At 33.6% G+C, this 14,470-nt stretch overlaps 1 protein-coding gene and 1 long non-coding RNA gene across 2 annotated transcripts in view; both read left to right on the top strand.

Annotated features, from left to right (window-relative positions):
* The window catches only part of LOC121376955 (arf-GAP with SH3 domain, ANK repeat and PH domain-containing protein 2-like), a 98,195-nt gene extending 91,018 nt beyond the window's left edge, over window positions 1-7,177 (top strand). Inside the window, exon 31 of the mRNA XM_041504765.1 lies at window positions 266-7,177. Within this exon, the coding sequence (XP_041360699.1) occupies window positions 266-340 (75 nt within the window). The 3' untranslated portion in view covers window positions 341-7,177. The remainder of the gene's footprint in view (window positions 1-265) is intronic.
* A 751-nt stretch (window positions 7,178-7,928) lies between these two features.
* LOC121377004 lies at window positions 7,929-13,042 on the top strand. The gene is made up of 2 exons (XR_005958570.1): window positions 7,929-11,095; window positions 11,200-13,042. It is a non-coding gene; the product is annotated as an uncharacterized LOC121377004 (long non-coding RNA).
* Window positions 13,043-14,470: the final 1,428 nt, after the last annotated feature.

Below are 14,470 nucleotides of genomic sequence, written 5' to 3' on the forward strand. Positions count from 1 at the left end.
TTTCATTTGCAATATTTTTTCTGTACACAGCCAAATAAGTGTGGTTTCTGCTTCATTAGCATGTACTTTAAAAAATGTTTTAACGACATTACATACAATCACGTACATTGTACATGTAGTTATCTTGTTATTTCAAGATTTTTGTACAGAATTTATTTCAAGATTTTAATTAATTGTGTTGAAATGCAGACACGAGAGAATGATGTTAATTTTTTAAATTTATTCTTGCACTTCATTGATTTTTGTTCCGTTTTCATTTCGCCAGGATGGAGAAGTGCAAGGTCAGCCGCGCAGAAGGGGATTGTTCCCAAAGAGCTTTGTCTCCTTTATAACGGAATGAATCTGTGAGATGACGGCCGGAGCTTTGTTTTAGTGGAGGAATAATATGAATGTCAGAACTATTCTTGTGGTATTTACAGGTAGACGTATGATCTGCAATGACAGTGGTATAAATGTCATGACTATTAACTACATGTCGACATACAAATCTGTATTGGCAGTACTGTGCTATGGTACAGTCAAAACAATTGTCATAACTTTTTATCTTAGTACATGATCTGCAATGTCAGTGGCATGAGTTACTGAACTTACATGTAAATGTCATGACTATAGGCTATAACTACATGTAAGTAGCTACATGTAACATGTCGACACATGAATCTGTATTTACAGTACTGTGCTATGGTACAGTTATAACGGTACTCTGATTGACGACAAACGAGTCACCGGAAGGGTGAACACAATTTCCTTTTTAAGAACAATTGTCACAACTTTTATCTTGGTACATGATCTGCAGTGATAGTTCTGTGCTACAGTGAAGTAATGACCAAATTTTAATATCATGAATATTATGGAATTCAGACGTTTTGGTCTGCATTAACAATGCTGTGTTTTACTTAAATACACAGATGTCATAAAATACTGTCATGCTATTCAGACAATCTTGTATACTCTGTGCAATTACTGTGCTATAGTAAATGACTATTACTCTTATTTGCATGGAATTCAGACATATGATCTGCAATGACAATGCTGCGTTTTGCTAAAATATTAGCACAGATGTCATGAAAATACTATAAATATTATCATAGTCTTTAGACAATGTCATATAATCTGTGCAATGACTGTTTTCTGTAGTATAGTAATGTGACAACGTAAATGACTATTACTCTATTAGTATGGTATTGGGACATTATCTGCATTGACACGACTGTATTTTACTCAAATATTAGCACAAATGTCATGAATTCTATCACAGTCTTTAGACAATGTCATATACATGTAACCTGTGCAATCACTGTGCCATAGTAAAGTAATAACAGAAAGGACTATGGTATTTAAACATGATCTGCGTTAACAATGCTGTGTTTTACTGAAATATTTGTACAGATGTCATGAAAATACTGTCATGGTCTTTAAACAATAGTATATGACCTTCAATTACTGTGCTATATTAAAGTAATAACAGAAAGGACTATGGTATTTAAACATGATCTGCGTTAACAATGCTGTGTTTTACTGAAATATTTGTACAGATGTCATGAAAATACTGTCATGGTCTTTAAACAATGTTATATGATCTACAATTACTGTGCTATATTAAAGTAACAACAGAAAGGACTATGGTATTTAAGCATGATCTGCGTTAACAATGCTGTGTTTTACTGAAATATTTGTACAGCTGTCATGAAAATACTATCATGGTCTTTAAACAATGTTATATGATCTACAATTACTGTGCCGTAGTAAAGTAACAACAAAAATGACATCTATTACTCTGTTAGCATGGTATTTGGACATGAGCTGCCTTGACAGAGCTGAGTTTTGTAATAACAAAAATATCTTGAAGATTATTGTGGTAGTTAGACACATGAATTTGTATTGACAGTGCTGTGTTGTTTGTAAGACAAGTAATAACACAAACAACATATTTAGACATAAATCTGGACTACAGTGCAATAATGACACATCATGGCTGTCGCAGTTAACAATACAAGTGTCATAGACTATTATCTTGGTTTTTAGACATGAATACATCTATCTGTGTTTGCAGTGCTGTACTATAGTGAAGTAACGACACAAATTTCCGTGTGCTTATAAAACTTTCAGAGTCTGGTCTAAAAAGAGAATTAAACTAATGTCATGACAACACCATACAACTTGTATGGGTGTGACATTGTTAGAGATTGAGTCTGGAGTTTTATAAGCTTGGTCCCAGAACATCCTTTGGAGACCAGAATCCATCTCGTGTCCGTAACCTCAGCTGAAGACTTTAATTTAATCTGTGGACCTCAGTCTAATCTGTGGACCAGGGCCCGTGCTTATAAAACTTTTAGAGTCCAGACTCAATCTCAAATGACGTCACACGCATACAATTTGTATGGCGTTGTCATGGCGTTAGTGTCTCAGACTCTATTAGAGTCTCAAGTCTAGACTCTAAAAGTTTTATAAGCACCATGACATAACATCCTTTGGAGACCAGAATCCATCTCGTGTCAATAATATCAGCTGACGTCTTCAGTTTTATCTGTAGACCTTTGTAATCAGTGGACCAGATGTGTTTTTTGTTCTGTCTCACGTGCATTGCATAATGAAGCGTACATACTGACTACTTTGGTCAGTCTGTTGGTTTGTCCGTTTGTCTGTCATCAGTTGATTAATGTTTATTGTTGACTCAGTCACCACAATCATCATTATAACTAAGACCTGTCAATGTTCCAGGATTCTGCGGGTGTCTTCCGGTATTTAATCAAGTCTCCTGTTCTGCCCGGGAGGAAGTTTCTTTTTGGAAATCATTAGTTTCTAAGCATAACAAAATGTCCAATCTGTGTATCATGGTAACGTAATAATTGTAATCTACCGTGTCATCGTTGATCAATCCATATAAATGGCACCACCCCACTTTTTGTTATGCTTGTGTAATTGTAAGTAGGTACATATAGCAGTGTGTGTGTTACACAAACTAGTAGACATCCACTTTAAAACGATGCAGCTATGAAATGCAATGGTTTCTATAGTGCTTTGGTAAGTTATCAGAATTATGCAATGATCTTCCTTGATAGTGACAATAACATCACTATATTATCAGAATTAAATGACATGCATCTTTCCTGACAATGATGTCAATGATGGCTTAAATATGTTATCACAATTATGTAATGTTGATCTTCCCCTTATAGTGATAATAACATAAATATGTTATCAGAATTAACGTAATGTTGATCTTCCCCTTATAGTGATAATAACATCAATATGTTATCAGAATTAACGTAATGTACATTACTTTCCTGACCGTGATAGTAACATCAGTATGTTATCAGAATTAACGTAATGTTGATCTTCCATGACAATGACACACACTATATTACCAGAATTATGTAACATATATCTTCCCTGACAATGACACACACTATATTATCAGAATTATGTAATGTAGATCTTCTCTGGGGACAATGACAGACACTATATTATCAGAATTATTTAATGTAGATCTTCCCTGACAATGACACACACTATTATATCAGAATTAATTAATGTAGATCTTCCCTGACAATGACACACACTCGCTATATTATCAGAATTATGTAATGTTGATCTTCCCTGACAGTGACTGACACACACTATATTATCAGAATTACATTGTATGTAATGTTGATCTTTCCTGGCAATGACACACACTATATTATCAGAATTACTTTGTATGTAATGTTGATCTTTCCTGGCAATGACACACACTATATTATCAGAATTACTTTGTATGTAATGTTGATCTTTCCTGGCAATGACACACACTATATTATCAGAATTACTTTGTATGTAATGTTGATCTTTCCTGGCAATGACACACACTATATTATCAGAATTACTTTGTATGTAATGTTGATCTTTCCTGGCAATGACACACACTATATTATCAGAATTACATTGTATGTAATGTTGATCTTTCCTGGCAATGACACACACTATATTATCAGAATTACATTGTATGTAATGTTGATCTTTCCTGGCAATGACACACACTATATTATCAGAATTACTTTGTATGTAATGTTGATCTTTCCTGGCAATGACACACACTATATTATCAGAATTACATTGTATGTAATGTTGATCTTTCCTGGCAATGACACACACTATATTATCAGAATTACATTGTATGTAATGTTGATCTTTCCTGGCAATGACACACACTATATTATCAGAATTACATTGTATGTAATGTTGATCTTTCCTGGCAATGACACACACTATATTATCAGAATTATGTATTGTAGATCTTCCCTGGCAGTCTATATAATTAGATTTGGTGCTTCCTTGTTTTTTTGTTTGTTTTTAATTTTTTTATATATATATATTGAAAATAAGATTATAGTAAATACATTTCAAGTGAAAAACACTAGAATCTGAAAGTGGATCTTGTTCACTGGCGTAATCATAATTCCAGACTGTTTCTTTTTCTGCATACAATTATTAAAAAATATCATTAAAAATAAAATGTTGATAGATCCTGTATGTAAACCATGGGTTCGGGGTTACAAGCAATTTAAAAGATGACCAAATTTTTGTTTGTTTGCTTTCCATTAAAAATGTAGTCAGATGAAGTCTTTCATTGTGATCAGGTGCTTTTCGTGTTGTTATGTTTAGATGGTAGACTATATACATTCATTTTATATTCATTTAGTATTAATACCTTTCCAATGGAAATATTCTTTTTAAATGTACACGGTAGAATAAAAAAGATAATGTTTTTTTGTTTTTTTTTAGAAATAAACAAAATTTAGGGGATTGGTTTTTTCATATCTACACGTTGCCATTTTTGTCAAAATTAACATTTATAAAGTTTTTAAAAAAAATTGTGTATTAAAATAATTGTTGATAGTGTGTATAATATACATGTACATAGTGTTAAGACTCCTGTTATATTGTTCATGACTGGTATATCAAAGGCCATGGTATGTGATGTCCTGTCTGTGGGAAAGAACAAATAAAAGATCCCTTGTTGCTAATGAGGAAATGTAGCTAGTTTCGTCTTAAGACCGCATGTCAAAATTACCAAATTGCCGGTGATTAATAAATCAATGTGCTCTAGTGGTTTTGTTAAACAAAAATAGACTTTAACATTAACTCCTTTTTTTTTTTACCATTTATTTGTATGAATACTCAAATACTCTTGCTCATTTATGAGGTTTGATCAAACACTTGAAACAGTTCTCGGCCTCACTAGGACGGACTTGCACTATGTGCATACCTACCTGTTTCTTTTTAACATGCATGTAGTGATTATGTAGTCCCCTTGGAAGTCCACACAATTCTTCCAGTGGTGCTTCTGTGCGTCAATCACTCTCTTTGCAGAAAAAAAACCCCTCTCTAACAGAAATGACCTCAGTATCAGTTGCATAAAGCCTGTCAGCTAACACCTTTTTCAGATTAGAAAATAGGTGCAAGTCAGATGATACTAGATCTGGGGAATATATAGTGGGTGATCGATAAGCTAGAAGCCACAGTCATGCAGTCCAGCCATGGTGACCTCCTACACCTTTCATGAAACCTTCATCATGGCCATGGTATGTACTACCCTGTGTGGGATGGTGCATATAAAAGATCCCTTGCTGTAGCCCATGAAGTAGTGACAGCATGTTTCCTCTTAATATCTCTGTGGTCCTTAACCATATGTCTGATGCCATATAACTGTAAATAAAATGTGTGAGTGTGCCATTAAATAAAATATTTTCTTTCTTTCTTTCCTTCATCATGTATAGCACATTCGTAAGGCTGTTCTGAATTCTTTGTTACAAGATACATCCTTCACTCGCTATGGTACCAGATGATAAAACATCGGTCTTGCTTAAGTCACATCATGTTTATGCAGAGCAGGTTTATCCTAGTAGCACATGCTATGGGACCCGTGCTTCAGGGGGCCCCGCAGTGATTGTTTTCCTCTCCCTGAGGGGGTTGCAAAATATATATCCTGGGAAGGTGGTCCTGCTGTTGTTTGTGCTACAGGCCCCACGGGCCCTGAAGCTAGAAGCCACAGTCATGCACTCCAGCCATGGTGACCTCTGATGTGTAATCAGATATATTGTCCTGTGTGTATCATGCATATGGTCTCTTCTTGGTTAGGCCGAGAACATTTTTGATAACTCCTCATATCAAATTCTGCCACCAAAAATAACAATAGTTTTTTTTTTTTTTTTTTTTGGTTTTGTAATTAACCTTTTTTCTTTTTCTTTTTTAATCTAAGTTATATTACTGGGCCATATAATAGTTTAGTAAGTCTAGATATTTTTAACTGTTCACATTTTCACAAATACATGTATGTCTATAGAAGCATGTGTTTCATGTATATTATATAGTTTTCAAAACTTTTCTTGAGTAATATGTGTGATTTACTCCTTAGTCAACATGTCTGTTATATTAGCATTTTTTTTTTTTTTTTTATATTTAATGATGATACAGTCCCATAATGGAATTAATTACACAAAAGTGTAATATGAGGAATCTGTCTTCAGTTGTCTGAAGCTTGCTCATTGGTGGCTGATGTTTGTTATAACAGACTTCATTGGTTGAAACATTTGATGTATTATTTTACATTGTATTTGATTTGGTAACTACTTTAACCATTATAAGAAGTTCACTAGTTAAAGAAATAAATGTATTGTATCATATTCCATTTGACAGTTATTGTTATTATTAGTAATAGATAAAAACTAAAATATTGGTTCCAAAAAATCTTAAGGTATTATACATTATATTTCAGTGGTTGAGTATCAAATTGCAGTTTGATAGAATGTATTTGATTGTTTTGTGTGATACAATGTATTTGATTGTTCAGTCATGTGACTGCTATAAGACAGTGGAATGGTATTTGATTGTTCAGTCATGTGACTGCTATAAGACAGTGGAATGGTATTTGATTGTTCAGTCATGTGACTGCTATAACAGTGTAAAGGATGGCTTGTATCATGATATATTGGAGCCACGATATATCGAAAAACATGTGTTCTTAAATTGTCTCAGAGACTTGTGTCCCACCTCATCACTCTCTTACTGTCTGTCTCTGTCTCCATCCCTGTCCCACACTGTCACTACCTCTCTATCTGAATAATGGCAGTTTATGCACATGTATATTCTATTGTTAGTACATCTGTGTGTATCATAGAATAAATCGTTCAGTTAGTTTGGTTTTAGTTTTACTGTTTCATTCCGTACAATGTTCTTTAATGTTACATTTATGCTTGTGTTGTTTTAATTGTTATGATACTGTTACAGCTGCTAAATGAAATGGACTAAGTAAAATAGGAAAGTATGGAATGATTTATATACATGTAGAGATGCAGCAGGACTTAAAATATCATGAGATGTAAATGTATATATATATATACATTTTAAAATGTTCTGAACATCATGGACCATATGGAAGGATCAATAATATACAATGTAAGCATTTATGCACGGCTAACTCTGGCATTCGCCAATTGCGAATTTCGAAAGCAGTTGGCAAATTTTATTTTAGTTTGGCGAAATAATTTCATGTAATATAATTGACATTTTGTTAGAAAATAAGTGACAATTTCTGCAATTTTTTAAGTTTAATAGACAATTTGGCGAATTGATTTGCTCACCCAGAGCTAGTCCTGTTGTGTTAATAAAGAAATAAAAAGATTGGTTTAGACGTGTTGTATACCTGTAATTAAACACCTACTTGTATGATGCAAAGTTGATATTTTAGCTTCAATCACATTTTATTACTGTAAATGAGGAAATGTTAGCGAATACAAGATACTTAAAGGGACAGACCATAGTTTTTAAACACTTAATACATATTTTTCACTGTTAGAGCCGATTATCATCACTGAAATCAAACTTTACTTTTATATTTTATTGTTTAGATTATCCATTTCCGTACAACCGAAGTGTTTCTGGTCATCCTGGTGTTTCTAATACCACAAAATGCATTTTTCATATTTTTGAAAACGCACGTGCGTCTGAGAAGTAATGGTTATGAAGTCGCGTTTTAGTCTATTTTTACGGGTATTTCAACGTCACAGAGTCTTCTTTCACTCTCTTGTATCCGAATCTGTTACAAGTTTGTAAATTAACTAAACTTATAGTGTCCATTTTTACAGGTTGAAACTAGGGTCTAGGTGAAAGATATGCCTTAGTGTTTAAAAACTAGGGTCTAGGTGAAAGATATGCCTTAGTGTTTAAAAACTAGGGTCTGTCCCTTGAATTTTTCATGACGCTAAATTTAAAAAGACTTTAACTTTAAAGAGATTTACTAGAGACTGTGTGAATGTTTTGTCAGTGGTTAACTGAACGCATACAATAATAGTTGCATGCTGTTGATTAAACCAAAAGGATAGTAAACAACAATAGTTAATTATCATGCATATTACTGCAGTTTTCTACCAAATTTAAGTTGTCCATAAGCTGCATGCATAATGGCAAAATTGGGCAAAAAAATTTATTTCAACGCTCCCTACAACTTGAGCTAATTTTTAATTTTTTTTAGTTTTTGTTATGACTCCTTACTAAAGTTTGATGTCGTTAATTTTTCGATTATTTGGATTTTGCTAAATTTTAAGATTGCTTATATTTTATACTTTAAAATATTTCATCAGTCTTAAAACATACGCAACAGATACCTGTTATCTCAGATAATGAAAAAACAGAAATGATCGTAATTCCAATAGCCAATACCTCAAACTTATTTTCCTGACACCCTTGGCTTCAAATGATCAAAGTTTGACTTTATATTATACTTCCCACAAATTAAATTGTTATCCTTACCTTATAATTAGCCAAATTTATCAGCATCACATTTTCTCTCCATACACATTTTATGTCATTTTTATTCTGGTATTCATACATTTACATGTACATACATGTACAGTATACAAGTCTGGTGAATACCGTAGTTTTGTTTTAGTTACCGTAGTGCTACAATGATGTGTATAGTCTAAAAGCAATGTTACCAAAGTGTAAAGAAAGAACGGAATGTGATGTACAGTATTTTACCATTTTAAAATAACATCGGTCTACAGTTCACTTATACATGTACATGCTGCTTAATATTGACAAGCTAGTTGCTCAACCACTGGTGTTGATATACTAGTTGCTTGCCAATTATAATATGCTAGTTGATTAGCCATTTGTATTGAAATGTTACATTCATTTCATTTCAACTTATTTTCATGTTTATATCCAATTAAGGTTCAAGCACGCTGTCCTGGACACACACCTCAGCTACTTGTACATGTATATGGGCTGTCTGTCCAGGACAGTGGGTTAGTAGTTAGTGAGAGAGAAGAGGGTGTAGTGGTCTTACACCTACCTACTGAGCCATTAAAACTCACACTGGGTGGTGAGCCGGAACCAGTCTGCGAACCTGGTACCTACCACATTTATGTCCGATGGCTTAACCACGACACCACCGAGGCCGGTGAAATGTTACAGGTAGCTGCTTGCCATCAGTTGCCAGCCATATAATGAGAAACTAGTTACAGAACTATTGGTATTGATAAGCTAGTTGTCTACCATACACTAGTGAGCTAGTTGCTTATGTTCATTAGTTAGTTACTTGCCACACACCAATAAGCTTGTTGTTTACCATACACTAGTAAGCTAGTTGCTTATATTCATGAGTTAGTTAGCTGCCACACACCAATAAGCTTGTTGTTTACCATACACTAGTAAGCTAGTTGCTTATATTCCGGAGTTAGTTACTTGCCACACACCAATAAGCTTGTTGTTTACCATACACTAGTGAGCTAGTTGCTTATATTCATTAGTTAGTTACTTGCCACACACCAATAAGCTTGTTGTTTACCATACACTAGTAAGCTAGTTGCTTATATTCCGGAGTTAGTTGCCACACACCAGTAAGCTTGTTGTTTACCATACATTCCTAATGGTTGCTTACCATACTACATAATACATGTATATTAAGTTTATTAATTACCATACACTGATTACCATACAATGACAAGTTGTTTATCATTCAGTATTAAAGAAGTAGTTGCTTGCCAGATAATTATAAGCTAAATCTTATCATACTTTGATTGACACAAATTTGTTATGAAATTAATAAATTGTCATGTATATACCACTTTTTATCAGTGTATGTAAATAACAGGCTAATTATTTACAGTACTGTAGCAGCTATAACTTTCCTATTTTGGTTTGTAAAGAACAGTTTCATTGTCCTTTATGATTTACAGTCATAACTTTCCTATTTTGGTTTCAAGTTTTCAGACAGGCCAGTTAATTTAGTAATTTTGTGTAGATTTTATAGAAATTGCAGGTGCTACGTATATTTTGTTAAATTGCTTTGTAAGCATTGATGTTAATTCAATCAAAATAACAGTGATAGCTTGTAATGCTGAAGATTGTATTTGTTGCCAAGAACATTAACAACAGTTAAATAGAATGTGCAGTAGATAAATATATGATCTGTTGAATATTTGTAACTCTGTCTCTTTTTAATGTCTTAGGCTATTCCTTTTTATTTTGTTGCATTTAGTGAATTGCTGTTTTCACATCAGATTGAAAAGCATAACACTGCAGTAGAATGGTTTTCTCAAGACCTGTTAAGTTCACAAATCCATAGCAATACTTGTATTTCCACTTAAATGTTTCAGAATGTAATGGCCAATTATGTGTTTAAACAAATTATAAAAATAAACCTCTTTTTTTTTTTTTAAACAAGAGTGAATCTTGGACATATGTAATACATTCCAAAGAACATAGATCTAAAACCAAAGAACTGAAATGTGTTGTTATGAGGTGGATACTATCAAATATTATTTAATATATTAAATATTTTATAATTAAAATGTTTCCTTTATTAAAGTTTGTGATAGTTAACTTGAGTATTCAACAAAAATGTTTGTACACTTTGTTTGTTTTCAGCTTCTTTCCACATAAAACATTTTTCTTGGGGTTCCGCAAAGTTAAATCAGAAAAAACTACCCAGTTTGTTTTAAGAACAAGAATACATAAAAAATATTATATATTTTTTTGTACATATACATTGTATATGTGTATTTTTACAAAATATTGCATTACAAAATACAATGTAAGATACGCATGCTATGTTAAATATTACGAAATAGTGTATTAAAATGTATGCATGTTAAGAAAAAAGTACATTAAAAATTAATGTGCATGTGTTTAAATGAAACGGTGTATTAGTTAAAGATTAATATGTGTGTATTACAAGGAAATACTGGATTTAATTGTACACGTGATGTACTTATTGAGATGTACACTGTACACTGTAGTATTACTAGTGCATGTAGCTCAATCTATATAATAATATAGATATGCTAGTTTTTATGACAGCAGGTTTAATGTATGTGTGGCCAATATATGTATTGAATATAAATTACAATATGTATAGAATTAATGGTTATCATTGACACGGACTTTAGGGACAATTTCTTTTTAATTATTTGATTGGTGTGAATAATTACTGAAACCTGTTATGGTTCGTGTTGGGTGTAAATGCAGATTAAAGAGAAAGGGGAATGTTTAATGGCACCTCAGCACATTGTTTGATCAGTGGTTGTTGTGTGTCAAGACATGGTGTCATTGTTAAGACTCAGTCGAGTAAGTTGGAGAATAAAAGAAATGGAATGATTGTTTAGTGGTACCCCAGCACATTGTTTGATCAGTGGTTGTTGTGTGTCAAGACATGGTGTCATTGTTAAGACTCAGTCGAGTAAGTTGGAGAATAAAAGAAATGGAATGATTGTTTAGTGGTACCCCAGCACATTGTTTGATCAGTGGTTGTTGTGTGTCAAGACATGGTGTCATTGTTAAGACTCAGTCGAGTAAGTTGGAGAATAAAAGAAAAGGAATGATTGTTTAATTGCACCCCAGCACATTGTTTGATCAGTGGTTGTTTTGTGCCAGTAATTGGTCATTGATTGTTATACTTGGTTGATCAATTTAGAGAATAAAGTATATGGTACCTAATTGTTAATCGATAGAGTGTTCGAGATTAGAGGAGTGGAATATATGTTTAATTATTCATAGCACCACAGCTGGTTTTTTAGTGACTATTAGATATATCTAACATGCAGTGATTGTCAGTTTCATAATACATAGTTTTTGTTTAGGACATCATAAAACTGTTACATTTGACATGGTAGTCCTGACTTATACTTGGATGTTGAAGTATTAAAACTGTTCTGGTGAATTGGGGGAACAAACTGGACAAATTCTTTCCACGAGAGGGTAAATACATTGTGCAGTGTTTTAGCAGAAATACCAAAGGGGAAACACGTTTTTTTTTTTTAACAAACTGTGTAGATTGTTATGCATGCATGTACCAAGTTAGTCCGATGTTGGTTATTATTAATGTAAACATTTCAACAAATAAGTAAAATCACAGCCATTTACATGTACAATGTAGCAGAATTACGACTCATTTCATGTTTCTTCCCCTGTTAAAATATTCCATTTGCTTTGTGATACATGTGCTAATATCCGTTTGTTGGGACCAAATACATGTACATCATGCATTAGGAAGAGATTCTTTTTATATAGAATTTCGATAACCAAATAATCATGGCAGTTACGTTTTTGGTATGTTGCTATGGTAATGGTAACTGATGGTGTAAACACCAGATTTTTGTAATGTAATCATATTACTTCTCTCTCTCCCCCCCCACCCCCCCCCCCCCCCCCAATTGTAACCATGGCACATTTTTATTTTGTAGTTATAATTTGATTTTTCTCTGTAATCATTGAAATTTGTGTTCCTATAAATGTGCCAATAGTAACTGGTCCATTAACCACCAAATTCTTGTAATATGTAACCATGGTTTTTGTCTCCTGCAACCATGGTAGTTTTTTTTTTTTTTTTTCAACCAATCTGGCGATATACTTGTCTCTGTAACCATGGTAACTGTTTTGTTTTTTTGGTAATCACCATATTCTGTTCGCTTGTGTTGAATGAATACATTAACGAGTCTCTTTGTATTTTTATTTTCTTGTTCACTGTACATTAAATAAAATAAACATAAGTATGATTTTGTTTCACAGAGTTCTTCATTTGTACAGTTAAACATTGATTGGGTGCATCCCAATCCCTCGTTATTTCTTGTTTTGTTGCATCAGTCCTCAAGATTAAAAGAAATAGTAGCAGTGAGGTATATAATACATCTCAAGATGTACCTGAATGCAAGGTTTGATGGTAAGGAAGATACCAATATGCCCTGGACAAGGATTCCTTTGATGTGCAGTAATGCATGACAAGTAGGTCACAGTGACCTAATTATTGTATGTGACACACCACCATCCCAAGTTCTACATGAATGAATGAATGAATGTTTAACGACACCCCAGCACGAAAAATACATCGGCTATTGGGTGTCAAACTATGGTAAAATGCAAGAAAAGTGTGATGATCATCATCAATATAAAAATTCAACAATTAAATAAAAACACAGTGTAAAGGACTGTGTAAAAGTACAAATATCACAGATTTCAGTATCTCGTAAAAACTGCAATAAAAGTTCTGGATGGAATCGAAATGATTCCATCATATTTCTTTGTCCAAATATATCTTTTCGAGTTGCTGACAACTGCTTACACTCCACCAAAATGTGTCGCACAGTCGGAAGACACTGGCAGTGGTCACTAAGGTGGAGGATCTTTCTTCAAGATAAATGAATGGGTTAAGTAAGTGTGACCGATGCGGGCACGACACAAAACTATTTCATCCTTCCTGCACCATCTATAGGAGGACTGCCACTCTCCCAAGACTGGCTTGATAGCATGAAGCTTGTTCGCAACCTCACCGTCCCAATCACGTTGCCAAATCGAAAAGATAAATTTGTTAATACCATATTTAAAATCAGTATACGGTACACCAACCCTGGCATGAGGCAAATCCAAAGCAGACTTGGCAGCTAAATCTGCCTTTTCATTACCCCTGATGCCAACATGGCTGGGTACCAAGTTCTACATGAATGCAAGGTTTAACTTTAATGATTCTATATAAGAAAGATATGCTTCGAAAACAAACACGTTTATGGACGGACAACACCATACCATAATACGACACATCAAGAATGGTTGTATAAAGAGTGATGTGCATACTGTAAACAGGTTGCTATTTACATTCTAAACTTGATAAATAATGAAGCCGAGTACAGATATAAAGATCAGCATGGCCTGTTACACAAAACTACATTGTAATCATTGGACGTCACTACTCGCAAGACGGCACATACAACAGCCTTCAGTATACCAGTAATGGCTGGAACGAAAGAAAGAAATGTTTTATTTAACGATGCACTCAACACATTTTATTTACGGTTATATGGCGTCAGACATATGGTTAAGGACCACACAGATTTTGAGAGGAAACCTGCTGTCGCCACTACATGGGCTACTCTTTCTGATTAGCAGCAAGGGATCTTTTATTTTCGCTTCCCACAGGCAGGATAGCACAAACCAT

Source organism: Gigantopelta aegis, chromosome 7 (assembly GCF_016097555.1).
Source record: "Gigantopelta aegis isolate Gae_Host chromosome 7, Gae_host_genome, whole genome shotgun sequence".
NCBI classification, from domain to species: Eukaryota; Metazoa; Mollusca; class Gastropoda; order Neomphalida; family Peltospiridae; genus Gigantopelta; species Gigantopelta aegis.